At 50.0% G+C, this 27,993-nt stretch overlaps 1 protein-coding gene across 1 annotated transcript; it reads left to right on the top strand.

Annotated features, from left to right (window-relative positions):
- On the top strand, positions 1–27,198 carry Galnt12 (polypeptide N-acetylgalactosaminyltransferase 12). Its single transcript, XM_041667558.1, has 10 exons — positions 1–424; positions 9,086–9,255; positions 11,906–12,095; positions 15,024–15,209; positions 15,795–15,912; positions 17,120–17,296; positions 20,101–20,232; positions 21,717–21,830; positions 24,426–24,572; positions 26,566–27,198. Exons 1-10 carry the CDS (start codon positions 51–53, stop codon positions 26,701–26,703), a joined length of 1,746 nt encoding a protein of 581 aa, XP_041523492.1. The 5' UTR covers positions 1–50; the 3' UTR covers positions 26,704–27,198.
- The last annotated feature ends 795 nt before the right edge of the window (positions 27,199–27,993 follow it).

Raw genomic sequence — 27,993 nt, 5'->3', positions numbered from 1 at the left:
CCGGCCTCGGCCCGAGGCCGCCGGGCTCAGCGGGCGCAGCTAGAGGGTGCATGTTGGGGCGTGCGGTCTGGAGGCGCTGCCCGCGGGGGCTGCGGCGCAGCCGGGAGGCGCTGCTGGCTCTGCTGGCGCTGGCTGGGCTGGGCGCGGTGCTGCGGGCTCGAAGCGGGTCTGGGACGGTTGAGATCCGGACCGCGGTGGACCCGGTGCCCCCGCGCACTCCTCGCCCCGGGCGTCGCGAGCCGGTGCTACACAGGCCGCCGCTGGACGCCAATGCCCTGGGCGCGCAGGGGGAGGCGGTGAAGTTGCAGCTGCAGGGCGAGGAGCTGCGTCTGCAAGAGGAGAGCGTGCGGCTGCACCAGATCAACATCTACCTGAGCGACCGCATCTCGCTGCACCGACGCCTGCCTGAGCGCTGGAACCCTCTGTGAGTGGTTGCGGAACACGGCCGCGTGGGATGCTGCATCCTCCTCCTCCGGAGGCGGTACCGGAGGGGCTATCCAGGGGGCGGGGAGGCGGGAAAGTTAAAAAAAAATCAAAATGAACCTAAGAAAGACTCGAAAGACTCAGAAATTGAAGAGCTGGTAACTAGGTGGTGTCATGAATCCGGCGCCTCAAACTTGTCATTCTGTCCCGAGAGGGTGAGACTCGAGTTAAGTAGACAGGCGGAGTGTGGTGCAGTTGGACTGCGGGTGTGGCTGTGATCCCGGGAGCTGACGGCGACTAGCACAGGGCCGGCTCCATTCATTGGGGTGGGTGTGCCGCTGCCCAGGGATAGAGCAGAATCATTGCCGATACCCAATGGCTGTGTCCGAGGCCCGGATCCGCCTTTCTCTCTCTGGTTGTTTAATTCCTGGTTTTGGGTGGAGGGCGGTGGGAAGGAGGGGTTGGTGGGGAGGGCGCTTTTGGCTGCAGTCCAGCCCAGCTTGTAGGTGGTGCAGGGCGGATTGTTTTTAGTCTGAGCCTTGTTCCTGTTGGAGCTGCTGGCTTTTCAGCAGGTGAGGAACAAGGAAGCAAACAGCCGCAGGAGCTGCTGCCACCTTTGACCCCGGGTCTCCCGGCCTCCTCCGTCCTCTAGTTTGTTAGGGAATTTCTGGTCTCCACTTGAGCTCTGCATACCGACTCAGAAAGGGGTCCTGGTTAGAGCCAGAGGGCCCGCCAGCTCCTGCCTCCTGCTTCCCAGGCCATGCTGGCTTCTTTTGGTTTGGAAATGGACTCAGAAAGCATAGGTAACACTACGCTGCAAAATGTTGAAATTGGCCTTCAGGGATTATAACCTTCCTAGCAGCTGCTGTGACTCCTCCTCCCCATGTCAGGGAAAGTTTAACAGTAGACTTGACTTGACATCATACCTGGATTTCTTCATGCCTACTGCTGTGCTTCTGCCTGAGGCCTTCCCTTTTTCACAATTAATCTTTCCGAGTAAAGTTTTCTGAGATTGGCAGTAATTCTCCTCTTCTCCCGAATGCCTCAAGGCATGTTTAGCCCCTTGAAACCCCAGAGTTCTTCTGCCAGGTCTAGGGAGCGATTTCAGGCTAGACTCAGGATTCACCCCCAAGACCTGGGAGATACCACCCCAGGTCTTTTGCTCACCAGTTGTGTGATCGCAGACAGTGAGTTCTGTCTTAGTTGATTTATCCTCTGTTTCCTCATTTGCAAACTTGGGAACTGATGACCGTCTGTACGCGCTACCTAAGTGGGTAGGAAGAGTGCACCCTCCACCTTCATCATCAGCTCACACCTGGGAGCCTACTGCATGCTCCTAATTTTCCTGTCCTCTGCTGCCCTGGGTATACCTAGGGGCTTCTCTTCTGGTCATCTGGGACTGGCCATGAAGTTTTTCTTCTCCAGATCCAATTTCCTTTATTGTTAGGAGGTGTGAATATCTCTTTGAAACACGTTAGATGACCTGTGGGGCTTATGGTACCCTGTCTCCATGGTGATGCTGCTGCCTTGTGTCCTATCAGGATTTGAGAATAGAGCCTGCTGTGCCTTTGACCCTGGGAATTAATCCAACCCAGCAGGATTAGCCTTGCCTCTGGCTCCTGTCACAGAGCCTGTGCCTTTGTTTCTGACTGTCCAGGAGAGAAAGGCTGAGCTGTGCTATGTCTCTGCCAGGACAGGCATTGAGGCACAGGAGGCACAGCGTCCATGTGGTCCGGCGTGTCAGGGCCTTGCATGGAGTCTCACATGGGTGGATTAATAGTCTGCCCTCCTTATTCTCAAGGAACAGGTTGCAGATCCCAGTAGACACCTGAATTCTCGCATGTTCCCAAACCTTACATGTACTGAGCACTGATAGCATGGCCGTCTATTGGTAACAATGTGACTGCTGAGTGACTGGTGGGCTGGTAGTGTGTGCATCGTGGGTATGCTGGACAAAGGGATGGATGATTCATGTCGCAGAAAGGTCAAGCGTTTACTGTGCGACTTGAGAAGATATACGGTCTAAATGATTTGTTTCTGGAATTTTCCATTTAATATTTTTGAAATATGGTTGAGTAACCAAAGCTACAGAGAGCAAATGCACACATAAGAGGAGACACTGGAACTTCTGCATCAGTGATGAACTAATCAGGGTCTTGATATTTGGGTTGAGAATTCAGATGGTTCTATCTGTTCATACTGTAGGGTCCTCAGGAGTTCAGTTAATAAGCAGAGGGGTTACTCAAGGTCCACGACTGCCAAGTAGGGAGAGCCTGTAAAGGGGGCTTCCAGACTAATCAGAGGAAAAGTCCAGGTGACCCAGAAGGTCTGGCACTTCCCTTTTGTGGTGGGGAAAGTTATTTACTTGTTTGTTTTTATTATAAGAACTTTTGCCTCAAGCGGGGCGGTGGTGGAGCACGCCTTTAATCCCAGCACTCGGGAGGCAGAGGCAGGCGGATCTCTGTGAGTTCGAGGCCAGCCTGGTCTACAAGAGCTAGTTCCAGGACAGGAACCAAAAAAGCTACGAGAAACCCTGTCTCGAAAAATAAAATAAAAAAAATAAATAAAAAGAACTTTTGCCTCAGAAATATTACCATAGGAGAAGCAAAAACTGGGGGGGAAAAAGCCAAAAAATAGAGCATTAAGCCAAGCATGGTGGTGCACGTCTGGTCCAGCCAGAGCTGCACAGCAAGACTCTCTCAAAAAGTAAATGAAAAGAAAATCAGCTTAGAAACCCGGGAAAACTGTTATTAACATTTTGCTGTGTATCTGTCTAGACTTTTTCCAAGTATAGAAGCAGACTTGGGAAAATATACACATAGATGTGCAGGCGAGAACATAGTGTGCGCGTCAGCTTACCAGTTTTTGCTGTCTTTGCATTGCCTTGCACATACATGCTACCAGAGACAACGCATGGGTCAGCCCAGGGACGGCTGCTTCGGCTCTTGCTGGCAGGGGCAAGGTCTGGCACTAGGTCTCTGCCTTTGGACAGGGCCAGATCAGTGAAGAGACTTGGGAGCTGGCTTTGCTTCCTTGAGATGTTGTAAAAGAGCTGACAGTTGCATGCCCAGCTTTGCTATATTAGTTCAGTGCTGGCTTGAGGAGGAGGGGGAGGAGAGGGAGGAGGAGGAGGAAGAGGAGGAGGAGGAGGAAGAGGAGGAGGAGGGAACAAGGTGTCCTTGGATAGATGCAAGGCCCCTTCACTGTTGCTCCTCATTGGATGCTTGAGGAAGAAGGATTTTTCATTCCTCAAAAGCATGCTAATGCGGGGAGCAATATAGCTGGCCCTACAGCCTCTTGAAAAGTGTCAGTGTCTTTCCCAGAACAATGAAATCAGAATTTCTGTGGCTAGGTCCCAGGCTGACTGATGTATGACCTGGCTGAAAACTGCAGACTTGTCACTGTGGATTGCTGGCTCAGGAGTCGTGGGGAGATGAAAGTCAGAGTGAGAAGTGGTTAATAACAAGTGTGCTGAATCTAGCGAGGATGTATGTCACAAGCTGAGAGCTGCTAACATGACCCTAAAAAGATAGTGTTCATTGAACACAGTAATGAGATGTCTGCTGTAATGCCATGGTCACTCACATCCTAATGCCATGGTCACTCACCTTCTGACCTAGTTAGCAGGACAGAAGTGTGACGGTGTGGCAGTGGCCCCAGATCTGCCTATGGGGATGCTGCGTGTGCCAACACCTGCTGGCCGAAGAGCACAGTTTCTTGACCTTGTTTTCACTTCTTGACTTGACTGCTGTAGCTACACGTGTGTCTGAGTTCAGGGATAAGGCTTGGCATGCCACAGAATCTCGGAGTAATTGCATCATCTGCAGACCCATGAGTGTCCTGCTGGAGCTAGCAGGAGGAAGCCGATGGAGTTTCTCTTTTTTTGCGGAGAGATGACCAACTTAGCTGTTCTAATAAATTTACCTTTGTGAAACATCCCATATCAAGTGGGCATTGGAAGGGTTTCTTTTGCTTTCCAAAAAAGGATGGTAAAGCATAGGATATTATCTTAGTCTTTGTCAGACTAGCCGGTCTCCTTCTCTACTCAGCCCTTCAGAACCTCTTCAGTTTGGGATCCATTTTTCCTGCCATTTTCTTTCACTCATTCTGGATCTGTGTGTTTTAGGTATATCATTGAAAAACATGTTGTCCATTTTATATGTCAGGAAAAAAAAAAGAAATGGGGCTGAGGTGATGGCTGGGTCAGTAAAGTGCTTGCCACACGAGATGAGGATCTAAGTTTGAATCCCCATGTAAAAGCTGGGTGTCCCCGTGTGTCTTAGTTACTGTTCTGTTGCTGTGAAAGAGATACCATGGCCAAGGCAGCTTATTAAAAATAGCATTTAACTGGGGCCTTGCTTACAGTTTCAGAGGGTGAGTGAGTCCATGACAGTTTTGGAGAGGAGCATGGCTGGCAGTTGGCAGGTAGACATGACACTGGAGCGGTAGCTGAGAACTTATCTAAAAGTTGGAGGCAGAGTGTGTGCGAGAGACTGGCCCAGCATGGACTTTTGAAAGCTCAAAGCCCACCCTCGACACCTCCTCCAACAAGGCCACACCTCCTAATCCTGCCCAAACAGTTCCACCAACTGGGGACTAAGCAATCAAGTATATGAGACTATGTGGGCCATCGTCATTCAGACCACTGCATGGAGCATGCCTGTGGTGCAGAGAACTATGTCTGCTGAGTCTAACATCCATCATCTGCTTCAGAACAATTATGTGTACTTTCAAGAGATCCTTCCAGTAAGGCCTGTTGACTGATGATGGTACCTCAAAGGAGAAGGATGGGGTAAAAGGATCATTGGACCCACATCTGAGATTCTAGCTGCTCTCTCCTGCACCTTCCTGTAACACTAATATTAAAAACCCAGAGACAGATATTGGGGGTTCAACTCAAAGATCAAAAAAGCAAAGCAGCCAACTACTAGAGAGACCCTTTACCTCTACCAAATTTTCGTACCAAAGGGGGCGAGATCCGATCTTCACGAATCATCAGACTCTATACTCCAGTGAGCTCTTGTCTCTTCCCCTTTATATTCCTCTCACTACCCAGCCATATCACTCCTTTCTCCACCTCCCTAGTGCTGGGACTAAAGGAGTGTGATTCCAAGTGTTGGGATCACCTTTGTTTGAGCTCTGTTTCTCTTTTAGACAGATTCAATCTTGTGTAGTCCAGGAGGCCTTGAACTAAGAGAGATCCACCTGCCCCCAGAGCCCTGGGATTAAAGGTGGGTGCCACCATTCCTTGACCTGTGTGGCTGACTAGTATGGCTGCTTTACCCTCTGAACTTCAGGCAAGCTTTATTTATTAAAACACAAATAATACACCTTCCAGACTAGTAGCACGTGGCCTCATGGTCTCCAGAGGTGCTGGAGTCATGGTGTAGGGAAGGTCGCCTGAAGGGGAGACTTCATCTGTGCGGTTATGGGGAAGTCATCGTCTGTGCAGGGGTGAGATGTTTTGGTGGTGTGACTCTGTGGAGTCACCCATGCTCCTTACGTCATCCCTCCCCTATGTTCTGAAAGTAAGCCCCTAAACCTTGTTCACTAAGTTCGACTTTGATGAAATCAAACGATGGTCTGTTGTTAGTGCCCAAGAAGGAAGGGGTGGGTGTTGGTTTGCATCTGCCTGGGGATCCTATAACAGCCTGTAATTCTTGCTGTGGCTGGGCAGGGCAGAGGCAAGTAGAAGCGAGACCTTGCTAGCTGGCCAGTCTAGTTGATTCCACAAGCTGCAGGTTCATTGAGAGGCCATCTCAAAAAATAGGGTGGAAGACATTCAGCATCAGGATGTAGTTCCTGCCTGGCTCAGCGCTGGTGGAGTGTCCACGTTGTGAGCCAAGCTGACTTTTCCTGGAGTACCTACCTGAGCAGGGCCTCTAGTGCAGTAGGGATGGGAATGTGGAGGTGGCTGAGAAGAGCAGCCCCTCCCCAAAACAGCCTCTCAGTAGACCATGTGGCTCTGGAGAAGCCATCTCAGTGATAGTAGAGCTGGCCGTGGCCATGGCACCTCATCTCTCACTGCAGAAGCAGTCGTTATACGGGGGACTTGGAATCTGCTAGAAGAACCTGGGAAGGAGAAGGGGAACTTGCTCAGAGTCTGGTAGGGAGGAGTGCATTATAGGGATAAGTTGTCTAGGGATCCTCATTTAGATTCTTCATTTAGGTGGTCTCCTAAGCCTCCTATTGAATGCAAGGAATGAGCTAGGATCTCCCAAGAAGATCACTGGGACACAAATCTCATAGCCCAGTGTACTCAGAGCCCTTTGCTGAGAGCTGAGCTTTGCCGTTCGATCTCTCTGAGCTTCATCTTTCAAACAAGAGCAGAGAAGCTGGCACGGGATACATGTTTTTATTTTTAGTTGTGTGTATGTGTACGCATGTGTACACATATGTGTACCAGAGGTATTTGATCCCCCTTGAGCTGGAGTTATAGGGAATTTTGAGCTATCCATTGTGGATGTGGGGACTCGAACTTGAGTTCTCTGCAAGAGCAATAATCACCTCTAGCCACGGAACTCTCTCTCCAGCCTAGAAGTGGTTTTGAAGGTAATGATCAAATACTGCTTTTTATCTACAAGGGGCCCAAGTCCTCCTACCCCTCCAGCTCCATATTGACATCTCTAAAATGAATATATTCTGTAAAATTCAGTTGGCAGCATTTGCCTTTCTGGTTCATGACGCTCTGTCTCCGGTGTGCTTAGCTTTGATGAACTGCCACAGACTGGAGCATTAGGATAGCCCCAAGGAGTCATTCCGTTTTTAAGGTTTGACCAAAACAAATATATGGCTGTTATATATTAAGAAATAAATCCTTATTTTTTAGAGATACATTTTAAAATAGTATGGCTTACTGTGATAGGCAGGATTTTCTTTAAAACACTCTGAGATGGGGACATTGGGAGAGGGAGAGAAACATGGATCGAGATTGGCTTTGTGTGGACAACTGTTGTTGCCACGAAGTCACTGGAAGCTTATGAGTCTCTCTGCCGGTCACGGTTGAAAATTTTCAAAGTAAAATAACATGGAAACAATGCCAGAGATAAGTTAAGGGCCACATGCAAAGTACCCCCACTTTGCTTCACAGGGTCTGGGTGTCTAGTTTTTGTTTTTTGTTGTTGTTTTTGTTTGTTTTGAGCCAGGGTCAAAACAGGGAGGGCCTTAAGTTTACTATAAAGATTAAGATGACCTTGGTCTTCTGATTCTCCTATCTTTAGGTCCCGAGATGATAGGCCTGCATCTGTAGTACTCAGGTCAAACCCAGGGATCTGTGCATGCTAGACACGTACTCTGACCTACATCTCCAGCCCTGAGCATCATCTTGAATGTCATCTCCGCAGAGGCCCTCTACCTCCCTAGTTCTGTGCTTACTCCCTTCCCACCCCTCTATAGTTGTTCTTTTGCTATCCTCCTTGACTTTATCTATAGCATGGGCCATTTTTGTGACTATTGATTTGCTTGCCTGATTGCTGCCCCCTGAATGTGAGCTCCATGGATCGCACACAGCCCGAACCTATTTGTCACATGGCAGACAGTTAGGAAATGCTTGGTGACTGACGGAGGGGGACCACAGGAGCAGGGCTAGACAGTCAGTAGGTGTGCATTGTGTTCCTCTTGCTGTGAGGCTCTGTGTCTCTCCAGTTTGCCACTCACCTGTCTTTTGAGGCCTTCCTTGGCTGCCAGAAACTGATAGCCTGGCTGCCTTTCAATGCTTAGCTTCTCCCTGTGTAGCTAGTGGCCAGGCCCCAATGTCCAAACTGTGGTGCTTCTGGCCTCCTTCCATCTTGCCATCAGACACTTCCGGCTGATAATTTCCAGGCACCCGCCCCACGGTCAGTCCCATGGCACTGAGGCCGTTTTGTCCCTCGGAGGATAGAATGCCGTATTGACCAGGAAGCTGTCAGTGTAAGGTGACAGCAAACTCCCGAACAAACGGGGAGGTCATTGACTCCCATGAGCATTAATCACGGCCCCACCCTGGGACTGGACAGCTTCCGTTCCACCCCCAGAGGCTGCCACCTAACATTCTAGCCACATGTCTAGTTTGTGTGTTTAGCTTCCCACCCTTTGGAGGCGAAGTGACTTGTGGGTGCTCGGGAAGGTGGGCATAGTCCTTGGGTGCCAGGATACTGTGAGTAGCACTTGCTGAAATTGAAGTGGTCGGGTGATAGAGGAGCACTGTGTGGCCACCCCGCTCTCCAGGACAGACATTTTCCTTCCTAGAGGAGATCCAGGGCCAGGCTGCTCTTGGAGGGCACAGGAAATTTGCCAAGTAGAGAAGGGAGGAAGAAGCAGGAAGAGTCAAGAGGAGGGAGCAGTCTGAGCAAATCCTGGACTAGAATGGGGTGGATGGACAGGACAACTAGTGAGGAAGAGGGCTGAGTGAGTAACAGTCTCCCACCCTTGGATTCTGTCTACTTTGTGTGTTGCTCCAATCCACACATTGCTTTCCAGTTTAAAACCAATATCCCACAAGCGGACATTGTTAGGGTTATAACTTTTCTAAGTGTCTTCTGGGGCTCTTTGTGAGAGAGGCCCCCCATAGATTATTTCCCAGGATAAGCCTAAAGACTGTGACCCGTGTCCCCATCCTCTCTCCAGCCCCAGTACTAACGGCGTCTGGCTTGTTCAGCTTGTCAAAGTTACATTCCGCTTACAGGTGCAAAGAGGAGAAATACGATTATGAGAACTTGCCCAAGACTTCTGTTGTCATAGCCTTTTATAATGAAGCCTGGTCAACTCTCCTTCGGACGGTGTACAGTGTTCTTGAGACCTCCCCTGACGTGCTGCTGGAGGAGGTCATTCTGGTAGATGACTACAGCGACAGAGGTAAGCCCTGTGGAGGGGCCAGGGTGACGGGGTGGGGAGTGAAGGGTCAGACTGTGCCCAGCAATAATTTGGGATCTACTCTAGGATCATCTATTGGCCAATGAGGAGAGCTCCACTTTGGGAGCTTGGCTGAGTCAAGAGGGCCTTGGAGATTCCCATAAGGTGTTAGGATTTCAAGCGCCTGGTAGGAGGCACCCAGAGAGCCTGAGAGGGACAGGTGGGTCTAGTCGGTCTAAGGGTTCAGTGTATTATGTGAGGGACGGCCAAGGGCAGGGCTAGACCAGGATGGAAGTGAGGAAGGGAAGGAGCGTCTCCTGCCCAAATGCAGGACAGTGTTGCCTTAGGCGGTGCTAATATATCCATGAAGTGTTTTTAGTCAGTGGATCTGGGGTGTCTGGTTAAAGTAAAGACTGCTGGGCTTAACTGAGGGGAAATGTCAAGAATTCAGAAACAGGTAGATAACTGGGAGCTTCTTGTCTAGAGACAGTTTTAAACCACGTTGTCATCTTGGGCCATTGTGCGCCTTGGCATAATGCTGCCTATGAGCTGTGCTCTGGGCTGTCTGAATACATGATATTGGGCTATTCTCATAAACATTTAAATTACAGAGATTTACCCAGAGTAGAAACTGAGCGCTCTCTCTCTCTCTCTCTCTCTCTCTCTCTCTCTCTCTCTCTCTCTCTCTCTCTCTCTCGCCAGAAGTTTGGTGTGATAGGTCAAGACGATGTCTGGACTTATCTCCTTATGCACGTCTTCACTTTGTGGGGATTCTGTAGCTCCAGTCTGCCTGGAGCAGGCTGACTCCTCCCTCTTGCTCATTTTAGTCTGCCAGAAAAGTTAAAAGGGGACAAGGAACACACCCTTTACCTGGAAGTTCCCTAACTCCCTTCATCAGTTAGAACATGGTGGCAAAACCACGACCTAGCCGCTAGGGAATTAGGAATTCCATACAGTCTTTATCCTGGTGACGGTGAGGTAAGTGGTAAGGCTGTTTAGAGAAACGTTTGCGTTAATGGTGAAACTACTTAGAAACTTTTCTGAGAGGTGAGACCCTTGGGCCCAAACCTTCACTGCGGTGAGGAAAGTGCTCTTTCTTCCCTTTCTTTAGCCCAGGTGGGTCCCCACCTCCCTCCCTCTGACCTTCTGGGGGTGTGACTCCTTGTTCTGGAATTAGGAGACCTGGGGGCTAGTTAATTGGCTTGTCATCATCTCTGTAGGTAACCTCTTCTGCAGGCCGGGATGTGCAGGTCACCCTGGCAAGCTGTTGCTACTGCTACCCTGTGGAGGGCTGCTTTTATATAAAGGAAATGTCTACTAAACAGAATTACTGTCTTAATAAAAATCATGTGTTAGCTTTCTGTCTCTGTAATAAAGCACCAGACACAGGGCACTTAGGAGGAAGAAAAGGTTCCTTTGGCTAATAACTCTTGGAGTTCGAGGGCTTGGTGCATATCAGCTCAGGTCTCAGCATGTTACCGTGGAAGGCATTGGCGGGAAGTTGTGTGAGAGTTAGTGATTGTACCTGGAGCCAGGAGCAGAGGGAGAGACAGGAGTCCTGTGTCCCCCTAGGAGCACACTGTTACAACGACCTCAGGACCTCCCATAGGCCCTTCCTCCAGAAGGTCCCACCACCTCCCAACAGCGCCATCCCGGCGATGAAGCTTTGATCTCAGTGTGCCCACAGAGGCAAGGGACCATATTTAATGGGTATATTGAATATATCCAATATTCAGTTCGCTCTTAAAAGTGCACGAGTCAGCTTATGAAGGGCTTTAAATAAAGGGTTACTTAGGGCTGAGTGGTTACGAGCAATCACTTGCTCTTTTACCAGAGGACCTGGGTTTGTTCCCAGCACCTACATAATGGCTCACAATGGTCTACAACTATAGTTCCAGGGGATCTGATGTCCTCTTCTGACCTCTTCAGGTATCAGACATGCAGATGGTGCATGAACATACGGGTAGGCAAAACTCTCATGCACATAACATTAAAATTCAGTCAATAAATATGTGTGTGTGCTCATGTGTTTCTGTGCCTGAGTGTATGTATGTGTGTGCATCAAGTGTGTGCAGTGCCCTTGGAAGCCAGAAGAGGGTGCTGGATCCTTTAGAATTGGAGTTCCAGGCGGTTATGGACAGCCTCACGTGGGCGCTGGGAACCCAATTGGGTCCTCTGGGCAGCAAGTATTTTTAATCACTGAACACTCTCTCCAGTTCACTATAAAATACTCTTTGTTTGTTTGTTTGTTTTAAAGGCTGGGTTTCTCTTTGCTTTGGAGCCTGTCCTGGAACACTTGCTCTGTAGACCAAGCTAGCCTCAAACTCACAGAGATCCGCCTGTCTCTGTCTCCCAAGTGCTGGGGTTAAAGGCGTGTGCCACCACTGCCTGGCCCTATGAAACACTCTTAGCATCATTTTACTGAGTCATATTCAGGTACCGTAACCCTCTGTCATACAAAGCATGTGACTGAGCGTGCCTTCAGACGGCTCTCTTCCAGCCTGCCCTTGGTTCTGCGCCTCCTGGCTGACAAAGGAAAGGAGGCTTCCATGTGTCCTTTAAAGGGATCAGGGAAATGCTAGATGGTGGGGGCTGGGATGAGCGCCCGGCCAAGGATGTAGACCATTGACTGCTGTCCTGTTTCTGTCCATAGAGCACCTGAAGGAGCGCTTGGCCAATGAGCTGTCACAGCTGCCTAAGGTGCGCCTGATCCGTGCCGGCAAGAGAGAGGGCCTAGTGCGAGCCCGGCTGCTGGGAGCCTCTGTGGCCAAGGGGGAGGTGCTGACCTTCCTAGACTGTCACTGTGAATGCCACGAGGGGTGGCTGGAGCCTTTGCTGCGGAGGTGCGTGGGCCACTCATGGGGGATTGGGGTGCTTGGGTGGGAGCAGGGACGGAATCATCTTGGCTGCTGGAGGGGTATCAGGCCTGCATCAGATACCCTTCAGCAGGACCTTTGTGGTGGTGCAGTGGTAAATGACATGTGGATACGCCTGGATATGGCAGCTTGTGGGGAGCTACAGTCACAGCCAGCTTCTTCTAGGGAGTATTGTCAACCCGGGCTTACACAGTCATTGTGGACTAGAACCTCATGGGGATATGCATTTGGATGTATTTATTTCAGGCATGACTCACCTAGCCATGGGTATTGGAGAAACTCAGTACCCATTAGGTACAAGGCTTGGGGTCCTTGAAACTCAGAGACCCTAAAAGAGGGTGTGTGTGTGTGTGTGTGTGTGTATGTGCATGTATATAGTGATGGACATTGAACCAAGAGCCTTAGGTATGCAAGGCATATGCCTAGAACTCACAATTTTTAAAAAATGTTAATCTCTCTAAAAATCAGAACTAAAAATGCAAATATGCATGAGTATAATGAACCCAGCCTGTATTATTTTCATCTTTATGTTAGTTTAGTTGTAAAGTATACTTTTTAGTAATACACGCACACGTCTTTGAGGCCATTCCCCTGTCACCCCAAGCCTCTTACGTCGCTGTCTACACTGTGGGTCTGGTTGTGGTTCTCTGTAGCTCTCTCTCCCAGTCTCTGATCTTTCCATGTCTTCCCAGCTGTCTACTATAGAAGGCAGGAGCTGGTTAGCAAGCCAGGAGTGTGCCCAGAGGGAGCTCTCTCTGGGTTCCCCTCTGCAGGCAGACAGAAGGTCAAAGGACAGACAACCCTGCTACTGGGAAACCGGCTACATGGCCTCTGACTCTTGGTTGCCAGTGTCTGTCTGGAAGAGCTGGGGATCCCTCCTCCCCCACCCCCCCGTTCCTGGGTGAGACCAAGCAGCCCCGACTCTGCTGCTTCCTCTTGTCTGGCTCCTCGTCTCCTGTGGGTGTGACAGTAACTCCTTCTTTACCTTGCCTCTGAGGAGTGTCACCAGTGGCAGGCTTGGGGTTTCCGTAGGTCTGGGATACAGAATCTGGCCAGTGCCCCCCCCATTCCCTTTCCTGCTGTGCGCATAGATGACCACCCTTGGGTCAGTGTGAAATCTGAGGATGCTACCCTCCCTCCTGAACTGATGAGCTGATAGATCCTAGACTATCAGGGGAGCCCCTCCCTGGGAGCAAGGCCACCATCCCTAAGGAGCTGTCCACCCCGCAGGACCGCTGGGAATCCCTGGGGGACATTTGCATCTGACTCTTAGGGTTTTTCTGGGTTCACCAGGACTTTGGCATACACTGGAGTGAGACCCATAGGCCTGTTAGACTGTGCCTAGGCAGTCTCAACTCTATCGTGGGCCCTCCCTTCGGGGACCTATGGAAATAGAGCTGTCTGGGCTGTCACAGCAGCTATTACTCTTGGCACTCTGCAGGCTAAGGATGTTGAGTAATCCGTGTTGTGCAAGTTGAGGGTTCAGCTGTTAATTCTGGAAACTTCTCCATGAATACATCTTCCACTTCCGAGACAGAGTCCTGCACCCAAATATCAGCGTGATACTCCCCAAGTTCCCCTTTGTGTGAAGCTGGGCTCTCTGTGGTTCCTGCCAGCTGGATGGCAAGTCATGGATGGGTTCCTGTGGGACTTGGGCCTTACCAGTGGCCAGCAGCCAAGCAGGTCTGTGCTGCGTCCCCAAACAATCCCTCAGTTTGTTTGAAGAGGTGGTGTGAGCAGATCCTGCATCTGCAGGCTTGTCACTTTGGTGAGCTCCTGGGTTGATTCTGTCCTGGTTGTCTGACCTGGCCTTGCTAGTCACCTGTCAGTGTGTCACCTGAGGTTTCTCTGACTTTGTTCTGTTAGTCTAGGACACGGATAACTCCGTTCTGCTCCTCTGTTTCTCTGTTCTTCATGGCATGACTCTTATATTGGAAGGACATGGTTCCTTTATGTGTTCCTGGCTGTCCTGGACACACTATGTAGACCAGGTTAGCCTCAAACTCTCAGAGATCCACCTCTGTCCCCAGAGTGCCTGGATTAAAGGCATGCACTACCGTGCTTGGTGCGTCTTCTGTTCTTAAGGCAGTTGTTTTATTGAGAGCACGAGCAAGGAACTCAGGACCGCGAGGGGTGCACCCACACACTGAGACAATGGGGATGTTCTATCGGGAACTCACCAAGGCCAGCTGGCCTGGGTCTGAAAAAGCCTGGGATAAAACTGGACTCACTGAACATAGCGGACAATGAGGACTACTGAGAACTCAAGAACAATGGCAATGGGTTTTTGATCCTACTGCATGTACTGGCTTTGTGGGAGCCTAGGCAGTTTGGATGCTCACCTTACTAGACCTGGATGGAGGTAGGTGGTCCTTGGACTTCCCACAGGGCAGGGAACCCTGGTTGCTCTTTGGGCTGACGAGGGAGGGGAACTTGATTGGTTGAGGGGGAGGGAAATGGGAGGCGGTGGCGGGGAAGAGACAGAAATCTTTAATAAATAAATATTTATTTATTTAAGATAAATATTTCTTGATGTTAAGGTATTTCATTTGTAATGGAACCTCTTGCACGCCCAAGAAGTTGAACACATGCTTTATTTTAAAAGTCACACCTTGACCCTCTGAAAGGGATTCGAGTTTAGCCAAGAATGTCCATGGACAGGATGAGAGAAGTTGGAAACTTGGGGCTTGTTCCTATTCCAGCTCCTCTCTGCCTTCTCAGCATACCCTGTGGTGGTCCCTAGCATGGCCCAGACCCCTGAGTAAGGGAGACTAGTTTTCTCGCCATGGACTGGTTCTTTTCTGCTGGAAGAGTCCGACGGTTCGTTCTGGAACTCCTGGCTGCCCTCCTCTAGTTGGAGCTGAGACAGATGGCGGGTGTGTTGGGTATTTGCAGGATCCACGAGAAGGAGTCGGCAGTGGTGTGCCCCGTGATCGACGTGATTGACTGGAACACCTTTGAGTACTTGGGCAACTCAGGGGAGCCCCAGATTGGAGGCTTTGACTGGCGACTGGTGTTCACGTGGCACGTGGTTCCCCAGCGAGAGCGGGAGTTGATGCGGTCTCCAATCGATGTCATCAGGTCTGCCTTCCCGGCCACTCACCTTAGAGCTCATCCTAAGGGAGGGCTGCCTGTCGACTTCCGGTCCCTACCTATCGTTTCTCCAGAGTGGTTTTCTTATTAAGTATCTTTGCTATATCAATATGTTTCAGCTGATTGATTGAAAATTTTAATTGAGGACATATGCATAAGCTGTAATTTTCATTTTCCCCTCTGTCTTCTAATATTTTAAAAGCACAGGGATCCCCCTCTCCACCCCGCCATTATTGTTCTTGTCAAAGGGTAGGGTCGCATTCCCTTCCTGTTCTACCCTCCCTGCCCTTGCCCCTGCCTTGCAGAGCTCTGGGTGGACTTCACTGAAGTGTGTCACACGCAGGGGACTTGAACTATCTGTGAACTTCAAGGCAGGGACTGCGGGGTGTGCTTTGCCTCCAGGCTCAGCCTGGCACGGGTCACAAAGCGTGAGTTCAGGTGTGCTTATGGATGGATGAATGCATGAGAGGGCTCAGCTTCCCGGGGCATAGGCCTCGGGCGGGGAGGTAGTATAGCCATTCATGAGGGCTTCGTGCTTCTTCCACTGAGATATGGGTACCACTTCTTTTCTAGGTCTCCAACAATGGCTGGGGGGCTGTTTGCTGTGAGTAAGAGATATTTTGAGTATCTGGGGTCTTATGATACAGGCATGGAAGTCTGGGGAGGAGAAAACCTCGAATTCTCCTTCAGGGTAAGTAGTCCTGTTTTCTGTTTAGCCTCATCCCGTGTTCCATATCTCTCTCTCTCTCTCTCTCTCTCTCTCTCTCTCTCTCTCTCTCGCTCTCTCTCTCTCTCCTTGGCCTCCCTCCGCAGTGTTGGTGTGCCCCATTATTCTGTAAGCATGTCTCACCAACATGCTTGGCTTTTGTTTAACTACTTTAGAAGTGTACTTTTACCCTTCCATAAAACGAATCGGAAAAGACATCACAAGTCTCTTAGTTTGTCACTCTGCAGAGGGGGGAAACTGATCCTGGGAGTGGGGCTGTGACTTGTATGTGGACACTCAGAGTCGGTGGCAGAGCTGGGACTGAGATATCAGTGCCAGAGTCCTGCGCCCACCTGGAGCTGCTCTCTGGCCAACTGTGTAGGAGGCAGCCTGTGTGTGGCACACCTGATAACTGCAGGGAACCATCTAAGAACGGCAGGGTCAGAGGTTCCTGTAGAAAGTCAGATGTGATCGATTTAGGTCCGGGCACGGCTGTCTGTGGCAGGCCTTGCTGCCACCCTGGAGTCCTCCTCAGAACCCTAGCGCCTCAGCCATTCCCTCAGCAGCAGCATCTTACACGTCTAAGAATCAAAGCTCCGATTTTTAGGAGCTTTGTTTTGTTTTGTTCTGCCCCCTTGAAAATGGCTAACTGAGAAGAATTTGGCCTCCTCCCTCCCCTAACACGCACACCCTATATTATAAACACCAGATGTTGGTTCAAATTGTCTCTGGGAAAACGAGGCCCCAAATGACCCTGCCTGCTGAGTTTTGGGTGTAATTCTAACAGATTTTCTGCCTCTTCCCTAGGTGTCAGGATACCCTGCCTCTTCTAGAAGCTTCCTCTCTACCTTTCCAACCTCTCTTCTTCCTTGCTGCTTTCTTCTCTCCTGTGACGCCAGGTAATGAAGACATGTTTGACCCACTGAGGAAGTGTGTCACCAGCGAAGTCTCTCGGCCCTTCCCAGTCAAGTGCATGAACTTTATTGCCTGGGCTTTGGGGTTCTTAGCTCCTGTGGCTTGTCTGTCCCGGGCATGCTTTCTTGCTCTTTCCCTTGTCGTCAAGTGCAGGCTGGCAAGCAGCCTCTGTCCCTGGGAAGGCTGAGCACCTTGGCAGCTGCCGCTTCCTGGCTGCCCTCGCTGTGGACCAGCAGCCATTCTTCGCTCACCGTGTGGCCTCTCCTCTCCCTTACAGATCTGGCAGTGTGGTGGCACTCTGGAAACACACCCCTGCTCGCACGTGGGCCACGTGTTCCCCAAGCAAGCTCCCTATTCGCGCAGCAAGGCCCTGGCCAACAGTGTCCGAGCTGCGGAAGTGTGGATGGACGAGTTTAAAGAACTCTACTACCACCGCAATCCCCGGGCCCGCCTGGTGAGTCTCTTCCCACGCGGGCACCACCAGCTTCCTGGGAACCAAGGACCGTAGTCTGGCTTCTCCAGCAAAGTCGATCTGGTTCTAAGAACAGGGGCCAACTGGGCTGTTCTGATGCAGCATGGGAAAGCCTAGTCTTCATTCATGCTAATACCCAGTTGATTCTCACTGTCCACAGAGCCATGCAAATCCTGAATCAGTGATTCCATGCCATTGCTTCTAGCACAGTTAGGTTCCCGTGAGACTCAGACACAACAGCTTTGCCAGCGGTTGGGACTGTTGTTATGTGTATTTCTGTTTCAGGGCACGTAATTTATTATATATCGCTGGTCCATCAGCACTGACCACATGGCCAAGGGCACTATAACTGGTGTCTGAACAGCTCTTACCTAACAAGCATTTTCCCTGTGAGACACATCACAGCCTTCTTTTACTTTTACTTATTGATATGTGCGTGCATGCGTGTCCCCATGTGTGTGTGTGTGTTTATGCTTAGGTGCAAGCGTGCATGCATGCCACAGTACTTGTGTTGCGATCAGAGGACAGCTCTGGGGAGTTGCTTCTCTCCTGCTATCACGTGGGTTCCAGGAATCGAACTCATGGTGTCAGGCTTGGTGGCAAGTGCCCTTAATAGCTGAACCATATTGCTGGCCCCACATCACTTCCTTAGATCTAGGAATGCAAGGCTCACTGATTGTGGCGTCAGTGTTGATGACTGGTAAAGTCAGCAACACGTGGTGAAAAACAAGGCCCCAATAGATCGTGGAAAAGACACGTGTACGGTGTGAGTGCAGAACAGGAAGGCAGAGTGTGACCTTGTTAGACCTTTCTGGAAGCATATGTGTTGGATGACTTGAAGTATTGTTTATGAATGTCTCTGACTGTGAAAGCACAGGGTTGCAAACCAACCTCGGCCTGCAGGTGAATTTGCAAGTACAGAACCAGAGAATAGCCAGGCTTGACTGTGCTAGCATGGCCAATCCGGGCTGTGTCGTGTCATCTGTTGGCCCCCCTCTTTGTAACCAGCGTGGTTGGGTCCACGTGCTTATTCTTCCATAGCTACATTGCTGCCCCCAACGGACTCCAGCCACACTGAGCTGAGCCCACATACTGACGGGAGGCCCTGTGAGAGTGAGCCAGCTTCTCCCCTTAGGCACATAGCTCGGGGGTCTGCTTCCTTAGGGACCCGTGGATCTGCCCTTTGCTCCCCACAAGGCTTTGGGCCCCTGCCTCTATACCAGCAAACTCTAAGTCAGATGCCAGCTTTGCAACCCCAGAGGGCCACTTGGCGACACAAGGAGGTCTTCTCCAAGACATCTGTGCTGGCCTTTGATGGGAATTTCTCCTGAGGCCTTCCAGCAGCCCTGCAGGGTAGCTACCAAGTCCTCATTTGATTGGTGAAAAATCTGAAGCCCAGGGGGTGGGGGAGGAGGAGGAAGAAGGGAGGGGGAGACCGAGAAACCTGGGGCCTGCATGCTCCAGGGTGCCTCTCTCTCAGCTCTACTGAACTCAGGAGCCAACAGTCCAATCTCCTGCATGGTCCTGTGCCTCAGGGACTCCACGGTCATTTGCCTCAGCTTCCTCTGTCTTGTCTAGTGCAACAGACTAAAACACCAGTTCCTCACTGCCAGCCATCCTGCAACTCGAGGTCGCTGTTCTCAAAGTGCACCCTGCTCCACACAAGATGTGAGAGGAATGTTGAATGCACCATGGGCTCAGTGCCTGGTGGGCTGTGTTTGAAGATGGGCTTTGGTCAAAGCTAGGGCACAGTGACTCATTAAAGAAAGGACTTCTGGGACCAGTGAGATGGCTCAGTGGGTAAAAAGGGGCTTGCCACCAAGTAAGAAGACCCGAGTTCAATCCCTAGGATCCACATGGCGGAAGGAAAGAACTGGTTGTCACACACTGTCCTCTGCTCTTCGTATGCACACCATGGCATTTGCACACACGCTCACACAGAATAAATTCAACATTGCTTTGAAAAGAACGGGGGAGTAGAAATTGGAAGTTGACACCCAGACACTTGCTGCCCTTCCTTGGTGTCACTTGTCCGTCTTCAAAAGGTTGACACATTAGAGCAAGGACATTCATATCTCAGTCCTCACCGTTGTTCCTGAGTGAGCAGTTGCTGTGCCTCATGGTGGCAGGTTTTATTTACAGAGGGGTTGTCTGTGAAGTCAAACTTCCAGAAGCTTGCTTGCCCCAGCATTGATCTCCCACTACTAAGTGTTCAGCACACTTGTGTACTTCACTGTAGTGGGCATGCAGATCTCTTGTGATAATATCTAGGACCCATGTCTGTGTCTGAGAGTGAATACTCAGATATCAATAATAAGAAGGGCACAGCCTAAGTCATGGCATTCTTCTGGTTGGGCATGAGGATGGACCGTGGTCACAGAGTCCACAATGGTGCATGGTCCGGGATGCTGATGCAGACTTTGCGTTTGGCTTGCAAGCTCTGACAGTGTGACAGTCTCTTCTGCTTGTTACCTGTAATGTGACTGAACCTGCTCTAATGTGCTATCTAAGGCTGACACGTGATCCTCCCCCCAAAGGACAATAGTATCTGGGTTCCTTCATATTTCTGCCCCCTGGTCTTCCTTTTCGAAATCAACTCCATGCAAGAGTGTGTGAACAGGCCATGGCACACATACGGAGTTTGGAGGACAATGTGTGGTGTTCAGTTTTCTCCTCACAAGCCAAGCACTATGCCGCTTGAACATTCTGTGCCCAGCACTCAGCTTAGCGACATCAGGCAGGATGGCTCCGGGGCCCGTAGGGAATCAACCATTCTGTTTTCTCAGGAACCCTTTGGGGACGTGACGGAGAGGAAAAAGCTTCGGGCCAAGCTCCAGTGTAAAGACTTCCGGTGGTTCCTGGAGACGGTGTACCCAGAACTTCACGTACCAGAGGACAGGCCTGGCTTCTTTGGGATGGTAAGTGGTGGGCCATGGTGAGTTGGCTGTTGCCCCATCTTGGGTCTGAAGAATGATCCTGGGGGAGAAAATCCCCATCTGTGGGGACCATAGGCCTCCCCGATCCCAGCCCTTTGGTGTGATGGTGCACTGTCTTTTCCTTTCCCCTTGAGCATCGAATGTCAGGACTGGGAATTGGCAAGGATGGGCTCCCCTTTGTCGTTGTTTAATAAGTGGGGTGTCATGGTGCATGTGGAGATCAAGGAAGAGCTCTCAGGAGTGCTTTCTCTTCTGTCATTTTGTGGGGTCTGGGGACCAGACCTGTGTGGAAGTGCTGGTGCCCATTGAGCATTTCTCCAGTTAATAATTAGCATTCAGGGGTGGGGGGTGGGGAAAGTCTTAATTTTTGCTAGTATTTTCAGATTGCTTTTAGTCTTAATGGCCCTGACTCGGTAGTCATTCCCAACCCTTAGGAACCATAGAAGCAATCGTGGAGGCACAAGTCTCCCTTCCAGTACTTCTGAAAACCTCGAAGAAATGTTGATGGAACAAGGCCAGCTAAGACAAGAGTCTTGCTTTTGCTGGGGGGGGGGGAGGGGGTAGACTATCTCTTGTGGGCTTTTCTGCTGTTGCTTGTCTGAAGAGCTGGTGTTTCATTTTGGATAACTGCAAAGCCAGGCTTTAGTGTTCTGTTTTGGATATGAAAATGTTCAAATGTACCAAAACCCAGAAATGATGCGTTTTGTCCCTGTGATTCTCGAATATCCAAGACTCTGTTCCTCCTGCTTCCTCCCCCTTGTCCTGCCATTGGTGTTTTCGTCTACTGGGCCAGACCCCAGGGGTCATGTCTTTCATGCCTGTGCACTTGGGTGTACATCTTTGTAAATGTGGCCCCGTCTTAGGAATTAGACCATTACCATGGCCGCTATTGAGCCACTAAGCCTTGCTGCTGTTCACGCTGCCATTGTAATGCCCACTTCTCCAGTTTCTGAGGATGCTCTCTGGGTGGCTGCAGGTTCTAGTGGGACTCTCCACACTGGGTCGGACTGTCATGTCTTGCTTCAGAAGTCTCTGAGCCCAGGTCACACCTCCGCATTTCCTCATCAATGACTGCTTTTACTATGCTGAGAAAACAAAGCAAACAAAAACAAAACCAGGCTCTGTTGTCTGTGGAGTGTTCCACTCATGGTGCTGTCTGTAAGCTGCAGCTCTCTCCTCCATTTCTCTTTACCAGGGAAGAGAGGTCATGACCCAGAGACATTCGGGCCAGGGCAGCGATAAGGCTGTGGCTGAGAAATAGAGATGTGGGCTTTCAGGCCAGGGGTTTGTCGTCTTAAAATGGGGCCAAGTTTCCAGCTGTTGTCTACACGGGAGCGCATAATGACCAGAAAGAGCTGGATAGTGGGGAAGGGCTCATTTCCCTGGGGTGGTTGCCAGGGTCTCCCCACTAAAGTCACTTGGTGTGTAGAAATCCAGACCAGGTGTCACCTTTGTGTCTTGTTTAGCTCCAGAACAAGGGACTCAAAGGGTACTGCCTTGACTATAACCCTCCCAATGAAAACCAAGTCGATGGCCACCAGGTCCTTCTGTACCTCTGCCATGGGATGGGGCAGAACCAGGTAGGTGTGGGCCTCAAGGGGCAAGGGGGGGGGGCAAGCTTTGCCACTCTTCTTTATAAAATACTTTTTAATTGTATTTATTTACTTATTTACTTGTGTATGTGTGTGTGTCCACGTGCCTACAATGTGTGTGTGTGTGTGTGTGTGTGTGTGTGTGTGTGTGTGTGTGAGAGAGAGAGAGAGAGAGAGAGAGAGAGAGAGGGAGAGGGAGGCGGGAGGGGGGAATGCTGGCTGGATTCTGTTCTCTGCTTCTACCATGTGGGTCCCAGGGAGAGAGCTCAGGCCATTAGATCCTTTTCTAGCCAACCCATCTCACCAGCCCTCTGTGTGTTCTTCAGGAAATTAGATATTTGGGTTTGGTTTTTGTCTTTCCTGTTGGACTCCCACTCAGAGGCAGAGCACTAGCCCAGCGTGTGGGACTCGTTGGTGTCTGTTACTTGGAGTCGGCATTACAGAAAGAACCTAAGGGCGTGAGGTCTTATTCGGGCTCCGGGTTTCAGAGGGTTCAGCTCATGGTGGCTTGGTCCTGGGTGTCTGAGCAGAACGTCATGGTAACAGAAAGTGAGATGGAGAGAGCAGTTCACGTCATGGGATTGGGAGAGAGAAAGGGAGGATAGTGGAGGGCAAGATGTGATCCCAAGGACATCCCCCAAGCCTTGCTTCCTCCAGTGAAGTCCCCTCTTCCTCTGCGCCACCTGCCAGCGGTACATCACTTTAGGAATCCATCAAAGGGTGATAATACAGAAAGTAGAGAGGAGTAGGGGACGAGCCTCAGAGGGACAACTGAGATGAACGTATGTTTTCTTCCCTCCTGTGTTGGCGTGAAAGCTGTGGGTTGTGTGCTATCAGTAGTTACAACGCTTCAGCTTAGTTAGGTATATCTTGTCAGGTGTCTTTTGAAGGCGTCCCTTCATGTTTCCTCTTGATCTTTGATTTGATGCTTTTATTATTGTCTAGTTAACTGGTTGTCTGCCTCTCTGTTTCCATCATTGGAAGTAACTCTGTCACCAACTTGGATCAGAAAGAAGAAAACTAGATCCTTTGAATTTTTTTAACGATCACGTGTGTGTGTGTGTGTGTGTGTGTGTGTGTACATGTGTGTACGTGAGCATGCATAAGCCATGAAACAAGGGTGAAGGTCAGAGGACAGATTGTGAGAGTTGGTTCTCTTCTTCTACTTTGTGGGTTCTGGGGTTTGAACTCGGGTCACCAGGCTTGGTGGCAAGCACCTTTAACTGTGAGCCAGCTTCAGAGTTAATTCTTAAATAAAATAGGTTTTGATTCATGGTGTATCAAAACAGTGTTGGGTGGGGCCTGGGTAGATCCTTCTGGTTGAAGTGCTGTGGGTTAGGCTGGGCAGAGAGGCTCAGTTTTAGGGTTTCTGAGGCTTAGAGAGGGAGAGGCCTAGGAAAGCAGGTTCATGTGTCAGGTGGCTCACCACCAGGAGCAGAGGATGAGTTGGTTTGGGACCCGAGAGCTTCCCTGCTCTGGGGAGCCCCAGACACCTGGAGATGGAGAGATGGAGACACAGCATTTTTCTCTCACTCCTATTGAGTTTGACCATAAGCCTCCTCCTAGCCTGAACTTCCAAACTTCCATCACTCTGCCCCACCCCCCTCCAGCCTTAGATTATTTGGGCTCTTCAACACTTCTTAGTATCCTGCTCGTCCAAGCTGATGGTATCCATCTAGGACCCTCGGAGTTCAGGCCCATCTCATCCCAATCCTCTTAAGAAATAGATGGAAAAGCATTGTACCATGTGCCTTGGAACCACCTGTATTAGAGGCAGGAAAAGGTGCCTTGTCAAAAGTATTAAGAAGTATAGCTTCTTGGGCCCTTGTGAAAGGGAAAGAACCCTTATTCCCACTATGCAGTGGGACCAGGGACCAGGATATTTCCCAGGTATTGTAGAGAGTTGCCAGGCACACCAGAGTACAAAACAGGTTGCCTGGGATGAGAGACATCTTTTATGGGGTGGGGTAGGGTGTTAAGCCAGGACCTGGCCCACATTAATCAGATGCTCTACACTGAGCTGTACCCCATCCCCCAAATCTTCCAGGCCTTTTTAACAGCCATTTAAATGGAAGAGAAAGAGAGTGAGTCCAAGGAGAATTGGCTGCAATTGGCTGCTCAAGGTTGCAGACAGCCCCTAAGACAGGTCCATTTTCTTTCCCACTAACAACCTACCTTCACTCTCTAGTAAATGGGTTGTGCAAGAGAGGAACGCTCTACTTCACGGACCAAGCACTATGTTAGAGGCCAGCTCAGCACCCCAAGACACCTGGAGCCCTAACATGGTCTTGGCGGTGGTGGGGTGGGGTGGTGGTGGTCCAATCCACCCCACTTATTCCCCCTAAATCAGTGATTCTCAGCCTTCCTAGCGTTGCGATCCTTCAGTACAGTTCCTCATGTTGGAACCCCAACCATACAATTATTTTTGTTGCTACTTCATAACCGTAATTGTGCTCACGTTGTGAATCGTGACGTGACTGTCTGATACGCAGGTTGAGAACTGCTGCCCTAGATGGTCTTGCTCAGGGTGTCTTCTTCCACACCACAAGGTAAACTGACACATGTTGGTCACCCTGTTGTTAGTTTTTCGAGTACACATCCCAGAAAGAAATACGCTACAACACCCGCCAGCCCGAGGCCTGCGTAGCTGTGGAGGAAGGGAAGGATACCCTTGTCATGCACCTCTGCAAGGACACCGTCCCGGAGAATCAGGAGTTCATCCTACACGAGGTCAGTGAGTGTGCAACCCTCTGCCATCCCTCCAGGTCTGTAAGACAGCCTGGAAGCCAGGCGTGCTCTCTAGCCTGGTCCCAGTGGGTCTCAGACACTGGAAACCTCACTCTGATGCCTGGAGGGGACTATAGGGTCAGTCTATGGCTTCTGGTGACAGTGGGGCTTTCTTCTCTTTCAGTGTTTTACACATGTGCTACACAGCAGGTTGTAATAGAAAGCAGAGCAGTCACAAATGTATGGGAGTGAGGTGGCTTTGTTAATTCAAGTGCCATAATGGTGTAAGTGCCGGGACATAAGCTTAGACCCAAGCGTGAATCACTCTGCTTCTCTGAGCCTCTTTGCCCTCGCTCTGAAATGGGCTTGTTAATAGCAGCCCTGTCCTGCTCTGGAAGGACTCGGTGGGTTCCCAGGGCTTCCTGTGGAAGCTGAGGCCCTACAGAGAGAGACTCGTGGAGGTAACCAAGCAGACACTCTGGGATGGAGCTGATACTATTGAATGAGAGTTTGATGCCATTTCACACCTAGAAGGCACAGGCCTTCAGCCCATTTGCAGCAGGCTTGTGGTAAGACAAAGTGCTGGAGGAAATAAGTCCAAACAAAAATGAGTTATCTTTCACTATCTATTCCCGACTGGCCACAGGGATAGACAGAGATTGCTCTGCATTGCTCAGAATGGGTTGTTCTGAAATCCCACTCAAAGTTGAACTATGTCATAGCAAATAGTGGAGTTTGCAGGCTCCCGGGAGAGCTGAGGCCTGCAATGTTGCCTGTTTGACAGAAGAAAATAAGAGCTGGGCATGGTAGCGACTCCTCTAATCCTAGCACTCAGGAAGCTGAGGCAGGAGGATTTTGAGTTCCAGACCAGCAAAGCCCTGTTTTAAATGAAAATAAAATAAATTAGGAAGACTGATCCTCACACCCCACAGTCTGTTACCCTCGTCTCTTTTCATTTGTCATCCATAGTAAGCATTAGGAATTTCACTGTAGGGCTGGAGAGATGGCTCAGTAGATAAAGCACTTGTCATATGACCAAGAGGACAGGAGTTCAGATCTCCAGTACCCGCATAAAGGACAAAGGGTGTGACAGCCACATGGGAGGCAGCACTTGGGAGTCAGAGATAGGGGATCCCCAGAACAAACCGACCAAGTAAATTGGTGAAGTTGAGATTCAGGAGGGACCCTGTCTCAAGCAAAGAAGGTGGGGGTGACACCATGTCTTCCTCTGGTCTCTGCATTGCACATATGCCTATGAGTACACACACACACGCATGCACACAATACATATATATATACACACACAAATAATTTTACATTAAAATTCTGTGATCACTTAAGTAAATTTGCATAGAAGGCTGGCCAGAGAGATACTTTAGGGAGTTGCTTACTTTTAGCTTCCTAGGGAGGCAACTTGGGTGGGGGTGGGGATCCTGGAAGGGTTGGGGTCAGCAGCATCTTAGCTGTTGACTAGTCCTGTACCCCAGAACTGGGAGGTTATGTGTTCTGTCAGGGCCTTTGTTAAATTCCTTACAGGGGTACAGCTTATACAACGAGAGAGAGGGACAAGATATACAGCAAAGAGAGACTTCCCATGCCCTAGGCAAGAGTGTGGAGAGAGAATCAGGGCCATTAAAGACGCAGGCTAGGAACAGGTGACCAGGTTACCCATCTGGCTGCAGCCAAGTGAGGAGTATGGACAGGTGTCCTGACTCTGTTAAAATGCTCAGGAGGAGGAAGCCGTCAGAGATGGAATTAATGAAGAGGCACAGGGGAGGTAAATAAAGGATCTTGGTTGTGATTTCACTGAGCAAGCTAGAAGCGCTGACCCATCCTCTTGAGTAGCCAGCAGGTGGCGCTGTTTCGCGTGGCTGACCTGTTCTGAAAGGCTCAAAATCGCTCCCTGGGTTCTTCAAAACCTGCCTTGCTGGAGCCGAGGCTTTTCTGAGGCGTCACTAAGTCATCTTGAACATGCCACGTCTGTTGTCATTTGTAGGACGGCACTTTAGTTCACAAGCAGACCGGGAAATGCGTCAAAGCCGCACAGAAGGAGCTTGGCCAAGGCTTTGCCCCACTCTTGCGGGACTGCACCAACTCAGACAAACAGAAATGGTTCTTCAAGGAACACGTGTGATCGCGCGAGTCGCCTTGTCAAGGAAGGAGCCCATCCTGGCCGTGGACTCTGCACCCAGTGAGGTGGAGGAAGTACATGGTTGCCATTTGTGAATATGTTGGTTTTCATAAGAATGTGAATAAGCTTTGTACAGGCTTTGAAAACTCTGAAAATGTCTCCCAGTACCCTGTTTTCTAAGGGCAATCCTAAGAGGTTACCTTTGGTATTTGGAAAGGTTAATTATGATATTTTTTTTTCTATCAAGATGTGCCTTTCACAATTGTGCCTTTTATTCTCACTAACCAAAGAGTAAATATTTTATTTTGGTATTTATGAAGATTCCCAGGTCGCACAAACGGATGATACCTCAAACGTCGAGTTAGCGTTTTCTCAGTGGGCTGAGATGGACACTAGAAACCTTGCGTTGATTTCTTCCAGTGCGAGCTAGATGAGACGGTCTACATTTATATTATAATAAAGAAAGCTCTTTGCTTACGTGTTGCGCCACAGTCAAAACGCTCGTCATGTTCGTATTGACCCAAACAGACTAGCCACGTCTGAAACTTCAGAGAAACAATATGGCGTACCAGGATCATCCAGACTTGAGAGTGTATTTCCAGCAGATGCCTGGTGGGAGGGTGGCCAGTGACTTTCAGTAGTGCTTAGCCGCTGTGACTTTAAGACATGTTTGTGTCACTTGTCATTTTTATCACCCGGTAGTGCCAGGGAGAAATGCAACATTCTACATGAAACTCAGTTTTCCAGTTGCTTCTTAAATAGTATTTGATTGTTTAACCCAGTGCGAGAGCTTGTGATGAGGCAGCTGCCGTGGCTGTTGCCCCAAAGTCCCGATGTCTGGGTGATCCTAGATCAGCTCCCGGAGCTCGTCAACGTGTTATAGCCAATAGGAACGATTAAAAATACCATCAGTGAGCTCGGGGTGTAGGTCAGTTGTAGGGTGCCTACCTAAGCATGCACAAGGCCCTGCGTTCAATCCCCAGCACCCCATGCTTTTTAAAATAGGCTTGGTGGCACACCCCTAATCCCAGCACTTAGGAAGTGGAGGTAGGAGGATCAGAAGTTCAGGGTTATCACCGGCTACACAGAGAGTTTGAGGTCAGCCTGGGCTACAGGAGACCCTGCCTCAAGAAAGCCTCAGTGAGAAGGCAGACTGTGGATCTTAGTTTTGTCCCCGTCCGTTGTAGAAACACACATACATGGTCCATTAAAAAGTGTCACCTCATATCTCTAGCTCCTCTCTCACGCATTCTACCCTGAGGAGCTCCTTCTAGAGTGATGCTAACAGTTCCT

This window comes from Microtus oregoni, unplaced genomic scaffold, assembly GCF_018167655.1.
Source record: "Microtus oregoni isolate MIOR12 unplaced genomic scaffold, Mior012 000017F_ref0000208, whole genome shotgun sequence".
Taxonomy (NCBI): domain Eukaryota; kingdom Metazoa; phylum Chordata; class Mammalia; order Rodentia; family Cricetidae; genus Microtus; species Microtus oregoni.
Note: the sequence above shows the minus strand (reverse complement) of the source record. Positions and strands in the feature narration are given on the sequence as shown.

Excerpts from the sequence above, each read along its gene's own strand:
- Galnt12 (XM_041667558.1), top strand. The coding sequence starts at position 51 with ATGTTGGGGCGTGCGGTCTGGAGGCGCTGCCCGCGGGGGCTGCGGCGC. Across the intron at positions 20,233-21,716 it reads GGCCTGGCTTCTTTGGGATG|CTCCAGAACAAGGGACTCAA; the intron begins GTAAGTGGTGGG and ends TGTCTTGTTTAG. Across the intron at positions 24,573-26,565 it reads AGGAGTTCATCCTACACGAG|GACGGCACTTTAGTTCACAA; the intron begins GTCAGTGAGTGT and ends TGTCATTTGTAG.